The sequence below is a fragment of the Candoia aspera genome, chromosome 1 (genome assembly GCF_035149785.1).
Source record: "Candoia aspera isolate rCanAsp1 chromosome 1, rCanAsp1.hap2, whole genome shotgun sequence".
Classification (NCBI taxonomy): Eukaryota; Metazoa; Chordata; class Lepidosauria; order Squamata; family Boidae; genus Candoia; species Candoia aspera.
This window is the reverse complement of record NC_086153.1, coordinates 61848021-61874798: the sequence shown is the minus strand read 5'-3', so window position 1 is coordinate 61874798 and position 26778 is coordinate 61848021. Positions and strand designations below refer to the sequence as shown.

Below are 26778 nucleotides of genomic sequence, written 5' to 3'. Positions count from 1 at the left end.
GATACCTGAGCCAGTGCTAGCTCACACCCTCCAAGAGAACTTAGTGTATCTCCTTTGCAAAAATAGGCACTTCATAAGTCCATTACAGTTCTCACACAGATGGACACTTAAATCAGGAAGCTGCTGCAGAAATAGGACAGCAGCTCAGGATCTGCATTTTGTTCTTTTTCCCCCTCCCCAATCTCTCACTCCTAATCTTCCAAACACCAGCTGTCCCCTTTTGCAATAATTTTTTCTAAATTCACAAAGTAACTCACAACTTAGTGTTATTTTTAGCTTGCTTAGAATAAAAGACAATATGGCCTTTAATCGTACAACCCTACATAGCTGAATTCCTGGAGTAAACACAGACACTTACTCCTAAGGAGAATGAGGAGAGGGTTGCACTGAGCTGCTTCAGTGCTGAGGATACACAGGTGGCCCAGAATAACCAAGAGTTATGTTGCATCCTCCCTTTCGGAAGCTCATTCTTTTTTTGAGCCCAAATGGAATGACTTTTGCAGCACAGGTAATGCTCAGATACAGAGAACACCCCATTATATAGAGAACCCATCTTTGTCAAATCATAGACTCAGTGGAACTTTTCCATTAAAAAATGACCTACTGTTCTAAGCCTGGGTTCAGAAACCTGAGGCACTATGAAATCCTGGGGAGATGGTGGGATTGGTGGGCTAGGCTAATTTGTGAAGTTGGAGGCTGGAGAGATCTCTATACCATGTTACTCGTGATGAGTTTCCCAGTGGCCAGGTTGTGCCTCCTGGTTACCTAACTCTGCCTTTAGACTCTGCTGACAGTTGGCAGAAGTTAATGTTTAAGTGTTTGATAAGGAGAACATTCCCAGTACCTGACCTCAATGGGTTCAGCAGCTGAAAACAGAAGAAAAGGCTGAGGCCATTTCCACCTTTTAGAAGGAAATATATCAATACCAGTCATGGAAAGGATTTTGGAGGCTATTATTAAGGGATGCCACTTTTGCAAACCACTCTCCACTATTTTTCTTTTAGTGAGAGATAAGTAGAAGAGAATTCTTTCACAGATAGCTTTTTACAATGAACAATCTAAAACTTTGTATCTCTGGCCTGGTGGGAATGATAAACTCACCTGTGCCTTCTGTGAGGAAGAAAGTATGTAATCAGGTCAAAATTAAATAAGAGAACTTTATACAAATCAGAATCTGGGTTAGCATTAGCTACCCTTCATCCTGTTAGTATGTTTGTACATCCAGAGAACACAGACAGACCCACAGAAACATCACCACACACTCCCCCATCACACTGCTTGCTCTCTGCTACCATCCTCCAGTCCACTAGAGGACTAACAATGTGCTCAGGCTACTAAACATTTAATCTACCTATGCATAGGCATATGGTCATTATTTCCAAACAAAAAGCTATCTTGTTCTTCTTGATGGGAGTTTTGAAGCAGCTGGAAGCAGCATTTAGCAAGTATTTGAACTGCTAGACCAGCTTTCCCCAGCCTAATGCTCTCAAAGCAAGTTGGACTGCAAATGCTAGAATTCTCAGCCAGCTGAAAATGCTGAGAGCTGTAGTCCAGCATGTCTGCTAGCAACTTGGTGTGGAAGACAGTGGATGGAGGAAAAGTGTATGCTGCTTGAAGTCTTAGGGACCAAGTAAGATTTATGCAGAGCATGTCATTGCTGTTGTAACTTCCACCTACTAGGTAGACCAGTTCTTCCTCGTATAGTGATTTAGAGCTGACCTTAATGATCTTGCAGGCTCAGAACTGCCAAGTGCAAGTGTGCTTTCCTGAGAAAACATTCCTCTCACAGTGCTAATGTGGTGTCCCTGAAAACAGTGTTTTTTTCCTCTCTCTTTCTGCATTGACTGAAATCTAAGTACAGGTAGTCCTCATTTAGCGACTGCCTCATACAGCAATCATTTACAGTGATGAAAAAGTAACTTTGCGACCAATCCTCACATTTATGACCTTCACAGGCCTATAAAGCAAAGGAAAGCTGAAGTAAGATCATAAGCACAGTTGTGGTTTCATTTAGTGACTGCTTTGCTTAACAACCAAGTTGCCAGTCCCAATTGTGGTTGCTAAACCAGGACTACCTGTATTTTTTTTTTTTCAAAACTAGAACAGTCTGCCTATCCCGGTTCCTTTACGTAGGGCCAATTTTATTTTCTGCTTCCATTTCTATCATCTCATTGTGCAGCTGCAATACAGCTGCCGAATCCTTTAGTAGCAAATCAAGCACCATGGTATCAGCATCCTTGATTAATAATATGCCAAGGATAAGTATTGCAACTGACAAGGAAATATTGCAATTTCAGATGTCATAAGGGTGCATCTGTATGATTCCCCTTGTAGTTAAAAAAAAAAAGTGGGGCTGTAAGGACTGAATTACAAAAAGGAAATGGGAAATAGATAGATTAGCAGCAGCAATGACAACAACAAAAGATGGAGGAGATCCTTGCCTTAAGGCTTCTGAAGCTCATGCTTTGATAGTAACTGACTGCAATGTCACTACTCAGCTCTTTACTTTGGTCCTCAAACAAGAAGCCTTTTCTTTTAGTCTCTGTGCTGTATTGACAATCTGTCTCTGGGATGGTAGAAAAAATAAGTACTAAAGGAGGGAAGTGAGCAGCCTGAAAAAGGAGAAAAGAGGTGGGTAGGTAAAGGATGTCCACAGCTGATCCTGCAGCTTATGTTTGCCCTAGATTTCTCCATTCATCTCCATAATCCACAAGAGGTCTGTTTCTTTGCTTTGCTGAGTTGAAGTTGGGGACGGATGGGTCAAGGCAAATTGTAGATGGACAAGTAAGTACAAGAGAATCTTAAAAATGCATATGAAGACTCAGAAATACATGCAAGTGAGGACAAGGTTCTGTAGTCACCAGAGATGAGTTGGAGAAGTATGAGGTGGTGCTGCAGTAGACGTGTTGTAGGCAAAACCGGTAAGGGAGAAGTCTTAACACAGAGATTCCAAAGGATAGCACTGTGTACGCTAGAATATCTTCTAAACTGTGGTTCTGCAGCCAAGAAGGTAACAGTTCTGGTAGAAATTTGTGCTTTAATATATTTCGTTTTTGTTTTAAACAAAAGTTCCTACTTCCCTGAGGAAGTCTTGTCCACTGTTCTTAAAGAAACATGCCTTCCCCTTCCACTGATCCTTTTAAATATCATTTTCATCCTCAGCATTGCTTTTCATCCTTTGTTTCCATTTCTTCTTTCCATTGCTTCCTCCCTCTTTTTTTCTTTGTTTTTTTGCCTCTTCTTTATATATATCTTGTTTTTAGACAGTATGACTTCCTCCAGGAATCCCTCAGGTTCTTAGCTGGATCCCCTTCGCGTGGTCATGCATGTTAGTCTTTGGTAACATATGGACACTTTGGTGTGCCAGTGAGGAGGGGAAGAAAGAGGAGCAGAGGGTGACCAAGGCGGAAAGGAGGAGGAATGTCTCAGACAACAGGAACATTCACTTGCTATCATCTGAGCAGTACATAAAGAAAGAAAAGGAGCGGTCCGCAGAGAGAAGATGTGTGTTGGGTGACAGCAGAATTTCCTGGAAGGGCAACTGCTGTAGGGAAAGAAAGAGAAAAGTTACATCATGAAAATTATCAGTGGTTTGCAAAACAAATTATTGTGGAATGAAAGGATAATCTAAGAAGGAAAGGAATTCCAATCATAGACCCACCAATACAAAAGAATTGGATGCACCGAAAACTGAAATAGCATGAAAACAACAGGACAGTTAGAATCTTAAATGGCTAGTTTTACTGTGCAAGCTGAATGTTTCAGAAGCTAACTTGTTTTTAGAGGCTACTGTACTTGCACTACCAAACCATTTTCTTGCCATATTAGGCTTGCAAAATAAAACAGGGATTTTGAGATTTTGTCTCTCCTTCAGTTTTTGTATAAAGACAAACCCAGACTTTGAAGAATAGAGCAGATATTAAAAAATGTTGAAAGACAATGTTCAATGAACTAATGCAGGAAGCTTCCTCATATTGGGCCAGATTAATAATTCTACTCTATTCTAACACCTGTACTGTATCCACACTTTAAGAAGGATTCAGAGACAGTGGAACAGGATCAGTGGAGGGTAACAAAGTTGATTGAGGACTGGAAACTAAGCCCCGTAGAGAAAATGGAAGGTATGTTTGGCCTTGAGAAAAGGTATTTGAGAGGGGATGTGACTGTACTCTTCAAATCCCTGAAAAGATGTCACATGGAGAAACATCAGGATCTGCCCTCTATCATTCCAGAATGCAGTATGGAAAATAAAGGATGAGACCCGACAGGAAGGCAGATTCATTAGAAAAAGAATTCTTAACATTTAGTTCAGTTTGACAGCGGAAACAATTATCCAGAAAGGGAGTTAGCCCCACTTTTATGGATGTGTTCAAACAGAAGCTAGACAGCCATCTTTCTGGGATGGTTTAATTTTAAAATCCTGCACTGAGCAGAGGTTGGATTTGATGGCCCCTTCCAAATCAATGATTCTGTGATTTATTCAATTGCTCAACACCACCTATTTCAACTGATGGAAACTTTCTTGGATCTAACACAGAAAGAGGACTTTGCTATCATCTGCTACCAGATCTTATTTTTTGTTTGCTTGTTTGTTTTATTAAACTAGAAATACTAAGTATTAATTCTGGACATCCTACACACAAACTATTATTGATGGCCTATAGTTTCTTTTTATCCTTTAAGCAGAGCTTAACAGAAGAATCTAATCAAGTTCTCCTTAACATAATCCTAAATATATTCACTAAGGTTAATTCTCAAACAGTGAGAAGAATAGTCTCCTCTTTGACATTGATGCTGTTGCCCTTGACATGGAATAGGTGGGAAAGTTTTAAGAAAAAAATGCCCAGGACAAAAATATTCATAATTTTGGAATACATCTCTGTCTTACACTGCATAATAAAAATCAATAGATCCATGATCCATCCATCATCACAGTTGTTATGATTATTATTACTGAACAAGGATGTCTTGTTTTGTATGCTATGGTTATTGCTATAATTATAATTTTCCTGGGTATGTAGATTCCAACATACAACTTGTTTGGTATCTGAGGAATAATAAACTTTTCATTATTTTCTGTGGCAAGGTGCTTAAGAACCATGTCTGGAATTGACACTAACTTGAGACATTACAATAATTTAAATGAGCTTGATACACTGCAGTCAATAATTAATACGTTTTTCCTCTCTCTCTCTCTCTACAGAGATGCACAAGTATATGCTTATTATGCATAGAGATACTTAAGTATACATGTTGATCAACGTGCAGAGCATTCCCAATCTTTTCCTTGGATAATGCATACAATTCACCAAGGATAATTACTCACCTTTATTTGGGACAATTGGTTTTCTTGGACAATCACCTTTTTTTAGAGTAACATCATCAATGGCAATATCTCCCTCAGAACCTGTCCCACGGACACCTTCAAAGATGATCTGTGGAAAGAAAACATCAGATTTGGAAAGGTTTTTAAGCATCTAAAAAAAAAAGTTCAACCCAACAAAAAGAATGTTAGGTTACATTCCTGTGACACTAAGGACATCAGTCCCAGAGGCCACTAGCCCTCACCAACCCATGGTCTACTTGCCACCAAGGCTAATGTTTTCTGGAAGTTTCAACCCTGAAATGTCCCTAAATGGGGCATGGTGGGGCATGACAACTGTCTCCCATGCTCCCAGATGAAATAGAAAAGAGATATAGATGTGAATTTCTGCTCCAAATATGGAGTGACCTATTTTATATTAGGACTGCCCTGCAATAATGTTTTTGATTGTTGTTGTTGTTGTTGTTGTTAAACTATGAAAAATACAAACGTTGACTTTGGGACAATTAAAGAATCTTGGTAAAGTTTAATGAGAAAAGAAAATTCAGTTCCTCATTGCTACCCTTCACAAATCTACAATTCCCACATTTTTTTGAGTATTCCCTTTGACAACTGCACCCTTTTGGGCTGTGTATAAGGGCTCACATTTTTTTAATGTTTCAGTTTATCAGTGAACTGTCTGCAAGATGTTGCTGAGCCAGTAATGTGGAAGACTGGAGGTTTTAAACATCCTCCAAGAAGCCGTCTCAAACTTCACACCTTGGCCCTGCCTCCACATTAGAGCAGCAGCTTGGTAGTTCCCTTTGCCCAGGAGTATTTCCCCTGACATCCACTCTGTAAACCATCTCACAATTTTCTGGCAATTAAAAGGTGAAAATGCAAAAAGCAATAGAATTTCAATATAGCAATCTCCTGGCTGTGTATGATGGAGGCATATGATTGAGGCCTTCCTCCCCTCCTTGGGAGATAGACAAAGAAATGAAACTTTATTTAAAAAGGAACAATAAAATGCAAAGCCTTTTTAATGTTATATACTAAATAGTCAACAAACCGTCAACATTGATAAAGATAACTTATAGAGCCGTTCAGATACAGTTGGCAACTAAACAAGAACATTCCAAAAGAAGTAGAAGATGGCGCTAGTCTGCTACAACAGCACATTCTCCCTGTGAGATGGGAGATGATGAAATTGAGTATTATGAACCACAAGAACATTATAAAGAAAACTAATGTCTTCATGCCCAGCCCAAAGAATGGATAAAAAAATGAAATCACACAGAGTTCACTACCTTGCACAGAGAAATACAAAATAATTAGCACAACACAAAGAAACAGAAATTAAACATAATGCAATTCCTGGCCTATTCCTACAAGACTCTTGAAGCAGATGTTTCCTCTGCTTCAATGATCTGAACTTAGACAGAGGCTGTGTGGAGTGATCTTAAGCCCTACTCCTTTTCAATGTTGGTCCATCAACTTCTGTCTCTCTTTCAAAAAGACCAACCCCTTCTTCCTATCTGCAGGAGAAGGGGATGATGGGGTAATCCAACACTGTGAATCCATGGCAGAGAGCATCTCTCCCACATGGAGATGGATTCTGTGTGCCTGAGGCTGCGGGACTGTGGACCGTGTAGCTGAGCAGGTGTGTCACACGCAAGGAGATGGTAACACCCAACCTGTGTGTGTAAATGGCTCCACTATTCAGGTGGACATACTCATTCTCTATTATTCTTAACAATATTTAACTTTTAAATACTGATTTTATATTTTATATGATGGTTTATATATGCACTGTTCTTTACCTGATTGTTGTAAGCTGCCCAGCATCACTTTTTGTGAGATGGACAGCCATATAAATTTGATAAACAAACAAACAAACGTTTCAGTCTGCAGTTGTCTCATTCATGCAGATACATTTTGGTTTCATTTCTGTAATATACAGTAGATCCCATGCCTACACCTTGACACAGAACCTCAACTTAGTGACCAATTCCAGCTCTACATATCTTTCAGGGACAATGTAAAGGGGCATTAAGGTTTGGGGGACAGGATGAAACCACGGGGCAATGGTGGCCTCTCTGATTTGAGTGGATCACTGCTCTTTTGCCTTTTGTCCCTGCCTTTATATGAGGGAGGCCATCCCAAGAGCAGATTAAGGAACAAAATGAGCGGCATTATCAGCTTGGGTGCTAAAATCTCTCTAACTCGCTGCTGTGAAGGCCAGAGATATCCTTCTCCCTCTGTACTCCTGACTTTGGAATCACAGGGGGCCCCTTCATTCTCAGAGCTTGACAGTTACAGCTTCATTAGCCCATGCCACCCGTGCGGTTCCCATGGTTACAATACTTTACAGGCAGCTAGGGCAGAGGCCCATTCACCTCCCATTCCCTCAGGAGCAGAGCCAACCTCTGCGTTCATGTCCCATTATGCAAGAGAAGACTACCAGCCTGCCATTACCTGTCTTCAGATGATATAAAGCCCTGCACGAAGCCTTCTCACACTGTTCACATACTCAGAAGTAGATATTCAGCACTGCTACCTTCCTATTTGCTGAATATTGTGATAGGAGATTTACAGAATAAAGACCAGATGGAGATCTGTGCGTACAGGCTGTGAAATTCCATTTGCCCCTAACCAACTATGCTCTGTTTATTTTACCTAAGGCAAGTGTGGTGGGGGTGGGCATTTGCAAATGTTAATCGTAGTTCCATTTCATTCCTAGCTCATGCTGCAAGTCTGGGTTTCTAAAAATCTACACAAACCTTGGCACTTAGAACTATTTAAATATGTATCTTTTGGACATGTTAGAAAACAAGCATGATGCATGGATTTTATCCTCAAAATACACAGTTTAAATACTTTTTTATTTTTATGTTTTTGAGCCACAAACTCCAGCGTAATATTAAGGAAAATGAAAAATCCATCTGACTGCTAAGTTCTGATCTGCACATTTCTCTAGAAGATGCAGATCAATTCAGGTTGAAAAGAGATTCCTCCAGCATTCCTAGTGGTGATGTTAGCATGTGTGTATATTTATATGTAGAAAGCAAAGGGCAGATCTTTTATGCCCAGCTGCTTTATTTTCCATAGAAAAAGGGCTTTGTCTGTTTATGCAGCCTATAAATGCACACTTGTTTCCAATTTTCTGTCCTGTTCTATTTGTCTTTCTGCAAGGAAGCATTTCTGTTGTAAGAATATTCCATTCTCTGAGATCAATATGTTGTTCTTTAGAAAATGCAATTATTTTCCCCCTAGCTAACACACTGATTACTATTAAGTTGTCTACACAGAACCTGGCAGGCAACATTCTGGCCACATATTGTATATGATACAATATGATATAATAGTATTTTCTCCCTGTTTTTACTATTTTGTGTATTTTTCAGTTCATTGTCTGGAATTTCTCTGAGGCGGTATGGTATCTCCCTATATTAATCCTGCAAAGGAATGCTTATGTAGAAAGAAACCCCCATAGCTTACAGTTATTAGCAGTTCTTTTTACAGTGCAATCTGAATATGTAACTACTCAGAAGGAAGTCTTACTGAATTAAATGGTACAGGTAAGTGTGTATATGGCTTTAGCCATAATTCTCTGCAGCAAAACTGCTTCCCTTCCCCTTGTATGTATTGGTTATGTACAACCTAGTGTTACATTTTAGTCACTAAATGTTCCGGTTCATCTTCAGTTCTTGAGGCCTGATGAAGAAGTAATGAACTGGATAGAAGGGAGGAAAATGTTTTATATAAGCCTCATGACACACCGTCTAATGGGAAATGAATGTGTCTGTCTGTCTAACTTTTATTTGTCAGGCAGCATTGTAAACACTACAGTATTGCTTTTTATGTCCTTGTGCGATCCAACCTAAATGATCCAGAATTCAGAGACACTTCTGCAGAAAGGAAGACCATGCCTAGGCTGTGAGTCAACAAGCCGGAACAAGCTCATACCAACTGAATGGTAACAAATTAGTTGCCCATCCCGGTTGTCATTAAGCACACAGCAACAGTTGAGCTATAAGCAGAAAGCAACAGACTTACAAGTAACTAGATCATTGTTTTATGGCACCCCAAAGTATACTGCACACTTTAGGGCTAAGTAAAAAACAAAGCAAATGCTCACAGCCTCGCCCAGTACAAGCAGTGTAAAGAATCATTCACCAAAGAAAATAAGATGCCAGGCATAAAATTCACAATAAACCTCTCTGGGAACAAACACCTGTGGATTTTAGCACACAAAAAGAAGCTCAGAATAATAAATGGATATGTATGGCCCTGCTCATTCTCCCACATAGCTCCATTTATATTGCAAATGTATATCAGTTCTATACTTGTCCAATATTTATGGATTCTCAAAAAGATCCCCGGGAGCTGTGGTTTGCTAAGGTGCTTTTTTTTTTTTTTTTTTTGAAAGGCAGCATTGTTGATATAGCAAAAGGTGGCAGAATTTCTGCTTTTCTCTATACTGGGGGAATTTGGAGATACCAATATTAAATCAAAACAGTTCAAACAAAATTGGAACATAAACAAAGTTCATTTACCCAATAATACTAAATAAATATGTTTTTGTGCAACTTTATATTACCAAAAATTCTATCTCTATGCCAATTTGCAACCATTACTCTGTTTTTTAAAAGGCCATAACTGAGTTTTCATCTAAATAACAATCATAAATGAGTCCAGTTCTTGATATTAAAGTGCCTTTAAAGTGATTCCTGTGTATTTATGAATCTAAATCAGAACTTTTAATATTGCCATCTTGGATGCTATTTTATATTTATATGTAATATATATTGTTTTTATTGTATTTTAATTTTTTAAGCTTTATTGTAAACTGCCCAGTGTCCCTCTTTTGCGGGAGATGGGCAGTGACGAAATTTGATAAATAAAAATAAATATTAAATATAAACTTTTGTGCAATTTACACATTCTTCATATGCTTACAAAATAAAATGCACATTTGAAATTCTATCTAGATAGGGAATAACACTGACAAATCACTCTCTTAAAATCATAGTGGGCAATTCTCTCACTGCTCACAAACAGCATGGAAAATTAATGCATAGCGGTTAAATTCTGCACAGACTCAGCACACTATCACAGAATCTTTCATGAAACTATACAAGGTTGCCACCATGACACACACATACCTGTAGAAGGTGAAATTTATCTATCTATTCAAGATTTACCTCCAAAATAGTTATGGGTCAAGATGCTGTTGAATATGCAGAAGCAAGGATGGCACCCAGACAAATAAATAGCACAATTTTTTCAAGATTGTTTATAGCATTTACAGAAAACCTGTGCACACAGTATGGATATGAACAGTTCTGTGTAACAAATAACATTGCATACATTGGAAGAGACTGCTATCATGGATCGTTCCAGAGCTGACATGTGACATTCCAATGAATGTCTGGTTGCCCCCAGAAGTAATAGTCTTGAGTTTCCTCCACATTTCTAATTTCTGATAATAATATGGCTATATAACATGGCATCACTGTGCTACACGTTTCCTCAACTAACTAGTTGCTGTTTACTGGAGCAGAGATACTTGCAGATGAGTGATGTCATTTTAACAGTATGCATGGCATCTTCCTGCCATGGCATTCCCACCAGGTGAGATTCAAATCAGGAGCATTCTATATAGAAATACTTTGTTACCAGAAGCACTTGTATGCTTTTCATTACTGTAAGAGGTGGAGACAGGAAGCTGCCTTATTCTTAATGAACTCTACCTCTGCCCAGGCAGTGGCTCACTAGAGTTCCAGATATGGATCTTACCCAACTCTATCTAGTTAAGGGTTGCACTTGGGACTTCTGCATGCACAGCAGGTACTGTACCACTTAGATACAGCCTTTCCCAGATCTTTTTTTCTCATATGAAAGCAGAAATAGTACTGTCCTATTGAGGATGTAGGAAATTATAATGTGAATTTCCTGACTGGGTCATGATTTGAACCAGGAACTCCTAGCCACATAGCCCACACTACCACAGTGCAGGGCTGATGTTTTTGACAGCAGCTCCATCTAGTGTCCCACATAAGAACCATTCAACAATGACAAAGCCCAAACAACCGCTCAAGCCATAAATTAGTGCTCACATATTAAGTCCTATTATTTAGAGGGGGAAAAGGCATGCTCACAAGCTGCCTTATCATAGGAGGCCAGAAAGAGGTATTCTGTTTCTCTTGAACTTGTGTTGTTGCTCAGACAACCATGACATTTCGCCATTCAGCATCTTTGCCTTATGGTTTGCTAATCTAAATCAAAGACATAATAGGAGGTGGGCATTTGCCTTCTGGGTCCTCAAGGATCTGCTTACCTGGAAAGGTCCTGCAGGGTTGATGGGTACATGTACTTGTTGCCACATATTTCCTTTGTCCCCTTTGAGTGACAAGGCTTGAGTGGGTTGCTTATTCTTCACATGAACCAGGAGATTTAAGGAGCCTGTAAGAGAGGGGCACCAAACACTGGAGTCACACTGCTTCTCTGCAGCAATCCTTTTGTCAGAGGGTTCAACTGACACTTACATCCATATTATATCTTGCACATTGGTCCCTTCACTGAATGCAGGGGATGTGAGTGGGGGCTATTAGCAATCTATATATCTTTCACTATTGCAGTCTTTGAGACATACATTCAAATGACTTATGAATCATTTCCCTGCAGAATTCTGGTTAATTCCCAGTTAACCTGATCCCAACTGGGATGTTCTTCAAACACTGAATCATTAATATCCCAGTTAATCTCTGCCTCCATTCTCTCCACCTCATTCTTCTTACGCTGATAAGGAAGATCTAAAGAACTGAACATGTTTCAGTCCTTTATATTATCAGGAGCCCTGATTTTGTAGGAGTTCCAGTCTGTTGGACCACAATATCTACATTCACACAACCTTGGTTATAACTGCTCTTCAGACTTTTGCCACCATGGGGAGATTGAGGGAAACAAATGTGACTTACATTTAAGAAATGCTGTATTGAAGATTGAGATTGAACTGTTTGTAAACCAAACTGCCAAGTAAATTGAACTGCAGCTATGGCACTTACTAAACACTGGGTAGGGTCAGTGGAAACCTCTGCACTGAACAGAAGGTTAGACTCAGTGGTCTAAATAACCACTTCCAACTCAATGAATATGAACTCAGGTTCAGTTAACACTCCCTGTAGAACTTTTCCCTCAGAATCATCCTGCAGCATACACCTTGTAATAGGCATCTAAGGAGCATTAAAGCTAATAAAATATGTGTTTAATAGGCTTCTGGTCTGGCAGACCTTATCAAAGAGCAAGCTCCAATGAGCAAGCTCTTGTCTGCACATATTGTTTTCTGAAATGAATGTTTATTTAATTGATTTCCAAACGATCACCATGGGAAATGTGCTAGGATGGGCCAAAGCTATACAAAGTTTGCATAGAAGACAATTTCCAATTGCAAGGTTGTGAATATATTGCTTGAGAGATTCATATAGTGTGCCTGACTGTTGATGGAAGCAGATGCTGCAAAGTTGCGGAGGCCATAATTTTATATGCACTTACCTGGCAGTAAGCTTCCTGAAATCAAGAGGAACTAGTGTAATGGGCAGACAACTAGATATACATAGAATTACACTTGCAACTGAGTCTTTTTAGAAAATGGGTCTGCAACTGCTGTTTGCTAACAGTAAGCGCTATATAGTAGCATGATGGCTGGCCTGGGGCTGGAGTAATCCAGTTTGAAATTTCAAACTCCGCTTAGGCCGTGAGTATTACTAGGTGTTGCATCTGAGCCCATCTCACAGAATTATTCGTGAACGTAAAGTAGAAGAGGAACATGCCACCCTTAGCAGCATAAAAATGTGATAAATCTTACATTTATTACAAGACAGTGCTTTCCCTAGAAATCTATTTGTCCTTTCTCCATTAAATGTCTAAACTTTATGTGCTTTTTTGACATGACATAAATTACCAGTTATTTAAGACAGGCCAAAAAACACATAAAATCCAGACATTTCATTGGTCTCTTTGGGATAAATGCCATCAGTTGGGTCAAGTCACAACTTTTCCCTGTAAAATCCAAAGTTAATGATTAAAGAATGAGGATAACATGTCTAAACAAAAGAAAAAAAGAATTCTGCATAAACCCACATTATTCCTAAATTATGCCTCTTAGGTTGTTTTCAAATTTTCTCTATGTAAGAGGGGTAAAATGTGTGTTTGTTGGTGTGTGAATGGATGTTGGTAGGTAACTCCACTGTGATAATAGAAGCATGTATCTGTGGATTGAACTATTAGCATTAAACCAATGAACATAGTCAGTTTTGGCCACCTGAGGAGTGTAACTTGAAGGAAGGAGAAACAGGTTAGCCTGGGTCAGTGACATTGGGGAGAGGACCAATTATGACTTCACTTGCTTTGCCTTATGGAGAGGCTGATTCTTCCTCAGATGAAAACTCTGATTAACATGCTTTAAACCAGAAGTTTCTGTTTGGTGATTTACATCTCTAATATAAATTATTCCACACTGGAACCAACTACTGTCCCTAACAACTAAGAAGTAAAAGATTTCCTTGACATTATTCACCAGATTACTGCTCTGAAGTGGCAGACAGCAATGTAACACAGCAGGCAGGTTCTGCATTATCACAAAAATGTGGCCAAACACTGCATTTTCATGGCTACTCATTCTAATAAAATGCAAATAAAATAAAATAGAACTGCCATATTTAATTCTGTCAATCAAGAAACATATTATCAGCTCAAAGAGGGTATTGTAGGAGGGGTGGGCTAACACTCAAATATTTGAGTTCTGCTGTATTATGAATACATAATGACCTTTCTTCTGCTGATATCTGGGTTTGCGTATATCCTATGTTGGGCCCAGGCTAGCAAGACTGCAGTGGGTCTATACTCTGTCCCAACATTGCATTAATTAAATGGGTATTCATGTATGCGCACATAAACACAACGAATTGTCTCATGAACAACAGGAGTGGGCATCCTGTGGCTCTCAGACTGCATTTGGACCCTAAGCCCCTTTTCTGGAACCTTAGAGCCCTTTCCACCTGAACCACTAGATTTCAGTTTCCTGTCATTTGGGGATGAAGAACACACACACACAAAACTAATTTGATTTTAACTTTTCTTAAATCCCCTACTCTTCCCTTCTGCCTAAAAGAAATGTTCCTCCTGACACAACTCCATCCAGGTGCACTACGGCCCCCACTTTGTGCTACTGCCTTGCCCACTGTGGCTCTTGCATCTCTCCAAACCATTAAGCCTGGCTCACAGCCAACAAAAATTTGCTCATCCTTTCAATAAGGCACTATCTAAATGAAATCTGTTCTTCTGCCACTGGAAGAAGTTGCTGCTTGGCTTTGTGTAAAAGGGTATTCTCCTCCTTTTTAGTATTCAGTCTTCTTTAACATCTGATGCTTACGTGAAAGTGGTCTATCTAGGACACCAAATGGAGGTCTGGCTAAACTGGCAAGGCAGCCAGAGCTGTTGATAAATTGGAGGGCATTTAGAAGTAGGTAATACTGCTGAGGATCCATACAGCTTCCACCCTGCAGCTGTTCCACAAATCAATGAAAACCTGGCTTTGCTCCCAGACCTGGGTATAGGGTGGTTGTCAAGGCTCTGTTAGTTTTCTTTTGACATATTAGGTTGTTTGTTCTGGACATGCATGTCTTTTTTTCTTTCATTTTCTTGTTCTTTACTTTTGAGATGTAAGACACCCAGAGTCATTGGCCAAATAAATCCAAACAAACAAGCAAGCAAACAAAGTCATAGCTTGGCTACTACAGTATAATTGCAGGGCTAGCTCTGATGAGTTTTAGGATGAACAATTGCTCTCCTGAAATCTGTGTAAACTGACCTACAGTAAATATATTCTTGATTTATTCTAGTCTATGGTAAACAAGCAGTAAGAACAAAGCAGAAGGAAAAAGCTTATTGTGATATTTGTTGCAAGATGGGATTGTAACCCAACAACCGCCAAGTCCCTTCCCTTAAATGCTGTCAACTGGTGGGATGTATGAGGTGCACCTTCTCCATGGAGGCCTGGCCCTATCAAACAGGCTCCCCTTAAGATCTGGACTGCCCCTATGCTTTTAGCCTTCTGGAAGGCCAGGAAGAGCTGCCTCCCTCCCACCCCCAAGTCCTCTGCTAGGGAAGGGATGTGAGTCCAGCAAATGTGTAGCTGGAATGGTGTTGTGGGGTGAAGTTTGATGTTTTGTATTATTGTTTATTTTTTATGTTTTTATTGCTGTTGTTGTGAGCCACCCAGGGTTATTGTAAATAAGATGGGGGGGCATATCAATCAATAATAAAATAAAATAAAATAAAATAAAATAAAATAAAATAAAATAAAATAAAATAAAATAAAATAAAATAAAATAAAATAAAATAAAATAAAATAAAATAAAATAAAATAAAATAAAATAAAATAAAATAAAATAAAAGCCAGGGATCTGGTATGCTGAAGCTAAAATTCTTTATGTTAGCAACACCTCTCCTAGGACCACTTCCCTCAGTTTGGGTGGGAGGCACTAGTCAGTTCAATAAAAGAATCCTATCCATGTCTCAAGCTTTAGGTACTAATCCTGAAAACTGATGGACCAAGTCTTTTGAACAGAGAAATTGAATTTTAATGGACAACTCTCTCTCTCTGCACTCTCCCTCCATCAAGCTGGATGAATGCCAGACATTGCACTCATTAACTTGTGAAGACATCTGGAGGAGACTTGCATTTCCTTCATTATCCAGCCAAGTATCCCTAGCATTTTTGGCTCACATCATGGATAATAATCAATTTAGCAAAGAAGTGCCAGGAAATAAGGCATCATCCGGTGTTCTGATCTTATCTATTCACTCTAACTACAACCTTCCAGGCAAAAACATGGCAGCCCAGCCAGTAGTGGAACAAATTATCCTGCAAATGAATTCTAATGCCTGTATGAAGGTAAAGAACAAAGGGAAGTGAAGCAGCATCTGGAAAACAAAAAAATATGCATGCTTTGAAATTCTCTCCACCAAGCAAGTTGATGCAATGGGTATCCTTTGCAGAAAGTTTCAGGTCTACAACAATCAAGGAAGGAACAAGAATCAACAAAATGTCAAATTCCTCACTGGAGGCTCAGGAAACATTTTGTAGAAATTATGGCTTATTGGTTAATCTCACTCCTCCTTTTCATTTGTGGAGGAAGAATATAAACAAGAAAATAGGACAAATAAACTGAGGACATACAACTTGGCTGTTCTGTTGCTTAAGATGATGAAATTATGTTTTCTGAATACTGTACAACCACATTAATCTGAATAGCAAGGGAGGTGGGATACCTAAAACTTGGATAATATATTTTTAATACTGTAATCTAACTTTTAAAAGACTGGAGACTAAATCCCTGGCCATGAGAGCATATAGGTCTATTGGGCTAGGATGATAAGATATTATGATTATTAGTGAACCGCTCATCAAAAGATGAGAATGTTTGAAACCCAAAGCCTGGTTCAGATATGACACACAGCTTGCATTTTAGAGAGAGCTTGAAAATTTCAAATATTAAAAGGGGAGAAGTCAAAGCCGCATGACTGTAAGCATTACGCTAGGCAGAGATGTATGCCTGCATTTCTTTCCCCAACTAGTTCTTATTCAGTCTGATGAAAGAGAATTTTCTTTGAAGATGACAATTTTGGAGAAATTTACATCTTTAGCTCTGATATAGCTGAGGGGTGTGTGTAGATGTCTTGCACTGTGGAATACTTTCTCCAGCAGTCTGCAGCCTCCCTGACAATGCATCCCACTGGATCTTTTCAGTAGTGGTGCTACTGACAACACTAAAGGCGGGAGTGGGGGGATTGCTCTTGAGAAATTGTTGCGGAATCACCCCTGGAGAAATTCAGATAAAACATCCTGATCCACCTAAGTTCTCTTCCTCTGGATAATTTTCTTTTTTGCTGTTGCTGAGGGAGCACTGGTGGGGGACCCTCTTACAAGCCCATCTCTTTTCTCCAAAGGAAGCTCAGCATGCACACACATGCAGAGAGGGAGTATCTTTGTAAGCAGCCATGCAAGTCTGGAAAAAGAAGTGGCTGCTTTAATGATAAGGAAAGTGGAATCTCATACCCATTATTACCTCTCCAAAATACTGCTTTTGAAGGATTTGCAGTTCCCTTCCTTTTTAGGTTTTTTTTTTTTGGTGATGACTCTCCTGCTTGCATCAATAAAGTTCTCAGGAGGAAGCAGAACAATGCCCTTATTAGTTCATAGCCATCTAGAGCTTTATTATAGGGCAAGTGATTTCCCAATGGCCTAGTGGTGAAGAGAAGCATATGATATGTTTCCTAAACCTTAACTTGGAAGTATCAGACCATCTCCAATAGCATGATCTGGCAAATTCTCTTTCAGGGATTTAGAGCCTCACTGTGATTTTCATTGCCTTCTCCTATTTCTCTTTTCCTATTTGGCCACTTCATCCCAGGCTAATGTGCATTTGGCTTTTCCTTAAAACACCCACACTGACAAGAACGGGCTAGGGTTCAATGCCAGCTACTTGCAAAGGATCAAAGCACCCCATGGCAGGGAGACAGAAGAAATCTCTAGACACCAATTGTTTTCTTGGCATTTTTCACATATGGGGTTGAACATGGTATTATCTCTTTATATAAATATTTAATATGTTTATTTATGTTATTATTATAACTGTTACTAATCAGAAGACAAATAAAGGCCAATAATAAATGGTGAGGAATTGATCAATGTGTGGGAGAGCTGTGCCTGCTGCTACCTCTTTATAAGACCTGAGCCGGCATTTTAGAAGAGCGTCTGGTATACAAAAGAGCACCAGCTGTGATACCAGATACAGTAGCCCAGGGGGATGCATTTAAATGCTACAGATTTCTGGATGAAAAGGTCTGATTTCAGCTTCCACTCAATAGAAAAGTTACTTAGTTAGCTGGGAATATATACCTAAAACCTGTTGCAAATAGCATGGTGATGTTAAAGGAAGCATGGCAAATAGCAACATCAGTAGCTCTCTACATATTTTTCACAATCACAAGTTGTGCCACCTTGTTCTATTCTGCAGACATGCAGGGAGGGAGGAAGGAAATAAATTTGAGAGTTATGAGATCAACCTGGCAAGGATGCTAGTTCCACAAGTCATCCCAAAGTTGACTTCAAATCAAGAATCAGGTTGCTCAAAAATGTATCCAGGAGAGTTAGAGGTAGATGTGTAGTTGTGGTTTAAATGGGAGTTGAGGTAAATGGTTCATGGTCAAAGGTCCTGGAGAATAGAGCACAAGATACGCTGAAACTAACATTTACCAGCAACCATCTCAGTCTCTGATAATGCCTTAAAAAGGTGCTGGCTGGGGAATTCTGGGAGTTGAAGTCTACACTTCTTAAAGTTGCCAAGGTTGAGAAACACTGGCATAGACTGTCAAATGTATGACTGCATTTACCTGCTGGGAATTCCCTAGAACTTCCTTCCCCTTAAATTGTTCAAGATGCAGTTGGGTTAAAATCTCTGGAGCCTCTCTGCTGCATCCAGGTCTAACCTCAATTACCTTCATTAATGTTAATATCACCATAATCATCTACTTTTGACAACAGAAGCAACTGCTTATAGTAAACAGGTGGTCAAGTGGAGAGAAGCATAATGGAAAATTAGAGATCACTTGATCCCATTCACATTTTTATGCTTAACAGCAAAGAGGTTATTGGAAAATATGTTTACTTATTCACACTTCACTTTCATCTTCTTTTCAGTGAGAATATGGCATCAATATTAAGATGATATTGATCCCAAAACCAGCACTTTGACTTATTCTTGGAAAACCTAGCCAGCCAATCTACTCCCATGGATAATATGGAAGAGTCCTGCTGCTTCCATTGGCAGGCCATCCCTGAACAACATAATGATTTTGCAGAAATGGGTCACATTTTTTTATTATTTTTTAACTTGATTTTATTTTTATCCCGCCTGTATTATTTTTATTAATAACTCAAGATGGCGACCATACCTAATACTCCTTCCTCCTCCTCTTTTCCCCACAACAACAACCCTGTGAGGTGAGTTTGGCTGAGAGAGAGTGACTGGCCCAATGTCACCCAGCTGGCTTTCATGCCTAAGACAGGACTAGAACTCACAATTTCCTGGTTTCTAGCTCAGCACCTTAACCACTAGACCAAACTAGCTGTCATATAAGAGATAGCTTTTTGGTTTATACTAGTTGAGTATGGCGCTAAGCTAACTTAGAACTGAAAATGCAGTACGTACTGAAACACCAGTATAATGTGCTCTCTTGAGTCATCTCTGTTAAAAGGTAGGCCACTGAATTTGGTATGAACATTTCGGACTATCTTTCAGGGCACCTCATGAAGTATATTGTAATTCTAAAAAAGAGAAAGCAGATAAGGGAAGGGAAAGTTAACAGGGCTTTTCTGTTGCTAGCTGTCTTCAGCCATAACCTCATGGCAGCCATCTAAGCCATTTCTCCCATCAGGCTATTATATGAACTGTAGTCAGGTGTGATAGATTTGAACCTTTTCATCCACCATCTGTTTTTACTTTATTTATTTCTTTATTAATCAAATTTATATAGCTGCTCATCTCATCAGAAGTGACCCTGGGTGGCATACAACAATTAAAACCACAATATAAAAACAATCATTATTCAAAGTTAAAAAATCATTTTTAAAAATTAAAGTTTTTTTTAAAGTAAAAGTTTTTTTAAAAAAAAATCAAAGTTCTTTTTGCCCAGGTTTTGGTGCAATGTAATGCATTGTATGGAAAAGCACAGGAAAAGCACAAGGGAAATAGCAGCAGTGATTACACCACCAAACAGTTGCTCCCTGGTGCTTCAGGAAGGAGAAGATCCCAGTGTAAGTCCAAGCCTGAAATTGCACAGAGAATGAGCAAATGCATGGAGGTGGCTTGTATATAATCAAGAAAGCCAGCAGCAGTTTTGGTGGGTAGAGTAACATAGCACCTTCTTAAAAAAAACCCTTGAAACTGTCAGTGGCCCTTTATATATTTCTAGGGTAAATATGTTAAAATAAATTTCAGGTGGGAAGTTGATAGGTATTCCATTTACAAAGCAGAACTTTTACAGTAGTTGCATTTATTACAGAATTTAATTTTCTTTTATTTCTGATGTTATATGTTTTGTTGTGATTTTTATTCTGTGAACTGCCTTGGGATTTTAAAAATGGATTAAAAATGCAAATTAGGTTAATTTGCATAAGATGTGAATGAGGCTGTTGGTGTTTGGATGTTTAGATTATGGAAATCCTAAGCATAACTTTAAAAGATGCCTGAACTTGCTTTTTTCCCTCCTCTCTCCCCTCCTCTTAGTCTTTGTGTGTTTTGTCATCTAAAATGTGAACCAGAAAGCCGGGAATGTTACAGTACCTATTTGTCCCATGTCACTCTGGAAGGTTTTTGGCCAAGAAGTGGGGCTATAATACTTTATGGCAGTGTTTCTCAACCTGGGCCACTTTAAGGTGTGTGGACTTCAACTCCCAGAATTCCCCAGCCAACAATGTTGAAGTCCACACATCTTAAGGTGGCCATGGTTGAGAAACACTGCTTTATGAGGATCTGAATAGTGGTTGCCAGTCTGGAGCATAATAATAATTTCAACAGTCCCACAAGCTGGAGATAGAGAAAAGTCTTCCCAGCAACTGCAGAAACTTGACTTTTTGGCAAGGTGCTGGACTCAAGAGCACCAGAGCCTTGAGAGGCCCAAAACCAGCTGCTTAATTTCTGCCTTCCCATTTATTGTCCCTGTTGCCCTGATTGTTTCTCCAGGAAAGGTGGCTATAATGTGACGTGTGATAAAATACAGGTCTCAAGTAAAGCCCCCTGCAGGAAATTCCCAGGAGTGAGCTAAAGCCCTCAATAAGAATCTATTACCATTCATAATCTTACCAACAAATATGGGGCCTTTTTTCTCACTTAAATGAATGATAAAGAAAAACAATGAGCAACAAGCATGTGTTCTCAGCTATGGAGTTGTGGTGGCAAGTTACTAGTCTGGAAAGAAGTGATGGGGGTTGGGGTCAGGGGAGGGAGAGATGGGAAAAACTGATTCTCTTGGTGGCAGAGCAAGAAAAATACCATGACGCTCCAAGCTGAGTTTTTTAGTAATGCAATTTGTCTCTATGCCATGATAAGATGTATTTACTCTTCTCTTGGCTCTAATGATTCTTCATAAAGCAACGTGAGTCTAATAGGCACAACTGCAGAATCTCAGCTGCCTCTTGATCCCATCGACTCACTGCATTGTTTTAATGATGCTAGTTGGTATTCTGCCTAAATTGCCCAGCCACTAGCCTAGTCTGCCAGCTCCCTCACAACACATAAAACAGTTTCTATTACACAGAGGCATTTTCTTGGGGTCACTTTTTCTATATAGTCTTGCTCGGTGGCCTAATGAATGCAAATAAGTCATCCTGATAGCTAAATGCAGTGGTAAAGCAACACTCACTGTGAGAACACAGTATAAAACAGAGATTCCCTCTAGAATAAAACTGTGTTCTCTTGGGGTGACATTTGCTTAAAACAGGACTTCAAAGTTTTTGTTTGTTTTTTTTTAATGTGAGGAAAGTGCTACAATGTCCTAGCTAGCTTTTTCCAGCAATATGCTTCTCCAGGGAATACTACTACTTATGTTCTCTGAGTTGCTAGAAATTACTGGCAGCAGCTTTCCTTTTATTCATAAAAAAAGTTCTATCACCTTTTGTATATTATCTTTTTAAAGGAAGAGTGCTGGAGCCTTGCTTCCTGTATTTCACCAGGTGGCCAGTCTCTAGGGTTTTTTTCTAGAAATAGCATTTTTAATCTGGGGTCTCACTGGTGGTTCAAGGGAGCCCAGAAAAGCAAAACAAAGCCCCAGAAAACAATTGATGAATAAAAGAAAGATTGTCAAGCGCTCAGACTATATAATGAGGTGGAGACTCATGGGCCACATCTAGCCTCTGGAGATCCTTCTTGGCATTGTATGGCGCCTTCCCAAATTGCACTACCAAAACTCAGTGGCAAACCACTGAATAATAAAGGTGAAATTATCTGCCCATTTTCTGTAACTAGCCAATAAGCTTATTAATTTTCTGATAGGCTTAAAGCACATTTGCCCCACCAAAGGAGGGGGAGGGGGAGGGGGAGGGGGAGGGGGAGGGAACCAAGCTGCAAATTCAACCCTCTCCCTTTCTGGTAGTCATGCTAGGCCCTGGTCCCTAACAAAGATCAATTTAAAAATGTGGTTCTGCCCACAAAAAGGCTACCTACCCCTCCTATATGTCTCTTTCTCTTAAACTAAACTTGCCTTCTAAAGCCAATTGATTTGCACTTAACAACACTCCATTCTTGCAATATGCATAACTGAGTTAATACTGCAGGCTGCTGTTCTTTGAAGGCGTGGAAAAAAATGCACACATGGAGATCTGAGCTGTGGCTGCAGAATATTTGGAGAGGGACATATTTTGTGTGACTATTCTAGATTCAACAAGTTACTAGCTGGTTATAATTAAGACAAAGAGTTCTACCATTGGTTAATATAATATCCCCTTGGTAAAATCAATCAATCAATCAATCAATCTATCTATCTATCTATCTATCTATCTATCTATCTATCTATCTATCTATCTATCTATCTATCTATCATCTCCTCGTGAGCACATTTTTTGCCCCATGCACTTTTGAATAATTACAGCCCCATGGCAATCTCTCTTCAGAAAATCTTGCATGAAACAACTACAGTGTAAAAAAAGTAGTTTTAGGAAGATTGATTCACATTACCTCCAAACAGGTAATGCAGGAAGTGGTCACTGCTTGTTTATTGTGATTAAAATGTTTTTCAGTGGAGAATGTGATTTTTTTCCTCTACTCATCTTACTGTGCAAAGCAAATTTATCTGGGTGTGAGGTGAAGCAATTATATGATTGCTTTGCCTAAAAGCCAACTCTGGATTCATTGTGTATTTTGTTTTTGTTTTAATTTATTTATTGGGGGGGGCTTGTCCAGGACTTGAAGATGGACTCTATATTTTTGGATTGATTTGAAATCATATAAATCAATATTTGACAGTCTAAAATCTATAGGAGGAGCAATAGGCCACTTCTGGCATTTCTCCTTTAGATGTTCACTGGTAGCAGCAGCAGCAGCACTATATCTAATCTGGTTCATTAATTTCAATCATGCAAAAAGTGATTTTGAGGAAGCATTGTGAACTTCGATGCTCTCTTTCTCTCTCTGACTCCCTATATACGGTATATTATTGACATTATGACCATTAGGTTGGAGTTGAGCTATAAGTAAAAGAATCATTCTTACTTATAACGCATCTGCTCAGTATCTTGCACAAAAGAGACCATGGGAAAGGGAGAACACTGTTTCATATAAAACATCTAATTATTCTTTCATGTATATTCAGTGTGACAATTCAACTACTTCTCAGTGACAGCACCCTGAAATAATGTTTGCCAAATCCCCATATAGTCTTCTTTCAGAAAACAATTGAACAATTGAAGGCATGCCTTTTCATCCCAGTATTTGTAGAATAACTACCTCTGGACCAGACTGTGTTTTAGATTGCTTATGGTTTTACTTTATTCCTTTTTAAAATCATATTTAGTTTAATTGTTATATATTTTTATTTTTAAATACGACTAGTTTTATTGTGGTAGGTTTATTTAAGATCGTTCTTTATTGCTCTTTTGTACATTACTCTAGGACTCTACCAGGAGTAAGAGTAGTGTAGATACAGATACATTTAAATACAGTAAATGATACTCTGACTAAGTCTACCTTATAGCTGCCATATGAAGAGATGCGCAAAAGGATTCTTCTTGTAGCTCCGTTCAACTATCTCCACATGTGAGAATTATTCACTGTATGGATCAACCACACTTTGTGAAGAATCTTCTTGCTTCCTGTATTATTTCAGAGACTGAATGTGATTGAAGACCATCTGTCTTAGGGCAAGGATTTGCAGAAAATAGCTCTAGAGTCCTATGAGATCACTGGGCGTTACTAGATTGACAAGGATGTTTGACTTCCAACTATCAAACAACAGCAAGGAATATTAATCATTCCCCATATAGAGACAGGACCATAATTCTCTGCTGCCATCTAGAGGTTGCCCAGGTTTTTTTACAGCCTCATTATGGTAAACCTGGTAAGGAATTTTTTTTTCCTTATGGAAGAATTATGAGCTCTAATACTTGGCCTCAAGATGCACATGGAGTCCTGATAAAGCGAAATGTAAATTTTATAAACCTGGAAGTTCTCCATTCCTGTCCTAGAATCTCACTATGGGAAGCAGCATCTAGTTTACAGAATTCCAGGGCTGTTCTATGAGACTTCTGGATGAGTACAGTGAGACTGCTTACAAGCCAAAAAAGGCTTCGCTACCCAGGAAACACTCTACATGAGACAGAAAGCATTTTCCTATAGGAGTACAGAAATTACAACACCGAGGATATGCGTGAGGGAGAAAGGGACTCATTGTGGTGGGAGCCTGAATTTTGTGAGGGAAGGGAGGAAAGCAGAGAAACCCTGAGTCCTTAACCTTCTTCTGAACGCAAACCCCTAGTATGGTAAGTAGATGGTGAGAATGGCTACCTCATCCATATTTCTCAGCTAGATCTGTTTTTACTGAGAATCCAGCAGAGAGGAAAACTAACAGTAGTTTGAATTAAGTGAATTTGCAAACAGCTGCAAGCCACTGAGCTTTTCCTTCCCCCTATGATGGGAGGCTGGAAAATAATGTATCACAGCTTTACTTGCCCTTGCAGAAACAGTACTTATACTTTCAAGGCCAGATAGTACAACCCAGATTACTTGCCAGCAACCAAAGCTATGGTGCCCTGAGTTAAGAAAAGCTCTCGGATTCCTCAGTGGTATGTCACATGGACTGATGACACATCAGACATTCTATCTCCTTCTCCAGCCCACCATGTAGTCTGACTATACAATCAGGACCTTCCCTTGCTATCTACATCCCATGGCTACAGCATTATACTTAATGCCAATCTTCCCTATTATCTTCTCATCATTGCCATAATCTAATGTAGGCATGGACATTTCTCATGGGCAAACAGTGTACTTGGCCTTTAAATACCATGCTGGAGGCTGCATTCCAAAGAGGAGTAGGTAGGCTGATTTTATTTAATTTAAACTTGATTAAAATTAAATGTAGTTGATACGATTACTCTCCATTCATATATTTCATAAAATCTATCATCTTAAAATTATAATTTGGTTATCAGGTTTTGGAAGATTTTGACAGTCATGACCAAGACCTTGGGGGCTATTTGTGATCCTGAGGTCACAGGTTGTGCACTTTTACTGTGACTAAACCATATTACAATAATCAAAACAAAAGATATGTGGAAACAGAAAAGAGTATATAAAAAGCAAAGTAAAGATCCAAGTAGGTTCCAAGTATCAGTAGTTACTCTACAGTAGTCACAAGTAACACTTCACCAATCTTAGCTGCCTCTTCCCCAGCCATTTAGTGTATGGATGTATGTTGTTCTAAAGGTTGCATATACTCATAATGACTAGTGGCCCCTGAATTTTCCATGAATTTGCTTAGTTCCCCCTGAAAACTAGGCCAGCTAGTGACTATCTTTCTGGCAGCAAATGCTGTTAAAGTAAGCTAATTATACACGGTATCACATTTTGGCTACAGCTTTATCAACTGTTAATCTTATTATGGGCTATGCACAATGTTGTTAGTGTTTGTTTGTAAACTGGGCTATAGCAGTTGAGCCAACCCATGGCAGTTGGCAGACTCCTGTTCATGCCATACGAGCTTCCCACCCACTTTTCCCACATGCACACACATGCAAATCCTGCAACTTTGTTCCAGGGGAAGCTCCTCAAATCCTCTGAAACAAGCATGGGGGCATATGAGGCTCCTGGAAGTATGGAGAGCCAGTTTGGTCTAGTGGTTAAGATGCTGGGCTAGAAACCAGGAGATGATGAGTTCTAGTCCCACCTTAGGCATGAAAGTCAGCTGGGTGACCTTGGGCCAGTCACTCTCTCTCAGCCCAACTCACCTCACAGGGTTGTTGTGGGGAAGAGAGGAGGAGGAAGGAGTATTAGGTATGTTTGCCACCTTGAGTTATTTATGAAGATAATAAAGGCAGGATAAAAATAAATAAATAAATAAAATGGGGAATTGTCCTGTTTATCTGGTGGAAATAATACAATTGCATACTTCCAGATATTGTGTAATGTACACAATACTGTATACCACAATTTCTCAACCTTGGCAACTTTAAGATGTGTGGAATTTAACTCCCAGAATTCCCCAGCCAGCAAGGCTGGCTGAGGAATTCTAGGAGTTGAAGTCCACACATCTTAAAGTTGCCAAGGTTGAGAAACACTTCTATACACATTACTTGTGTAGATGACCCAGTTCCTTCAATGGAGAAGGTATATGTGCTTTTCTTTTAACTGCTCAAT

The 26778-nt window shown here is 39.2% G+C and overlaps 1 protein-coding gene across 2 annotated transcripts in view; it reads right to left on the bottom strand.

Moving 5' to 3' along the window:
• Positions 1-342: 342 nt before the first annotated feature.
• Positions 343-26778, bottom strand: part of MDGA1 (MAM domain containing glycosylphosphatidylinositol anchor 1) — a 278861-nt gene continuing 252425 nt past the window's right edge. Inside the window, exons 15-17 of one of the 2 annotated variants that reach the window (XM_063304931.1) lie at positions 11646-11770; positions 5327-5435; positions 343-3541 (exon numbers count right to left, since the gene is read on the bottom strand). In XM_063304931.1, coding sequence (XP_063161001.1) covers positions 3453-3541; positions 5327-5435; positions 11646-11770 — 323 coding nt within the window. In that variant the 3' untranslated portion in view covers positions 343-3452. Of the gene's footprint in view, positions 3545-5326; positions 5436-11645; positions 11771-26778 lie in introns of both variants that reach the window. The other variant, XM_063304922.1, reaches the window with a different exon arrangement.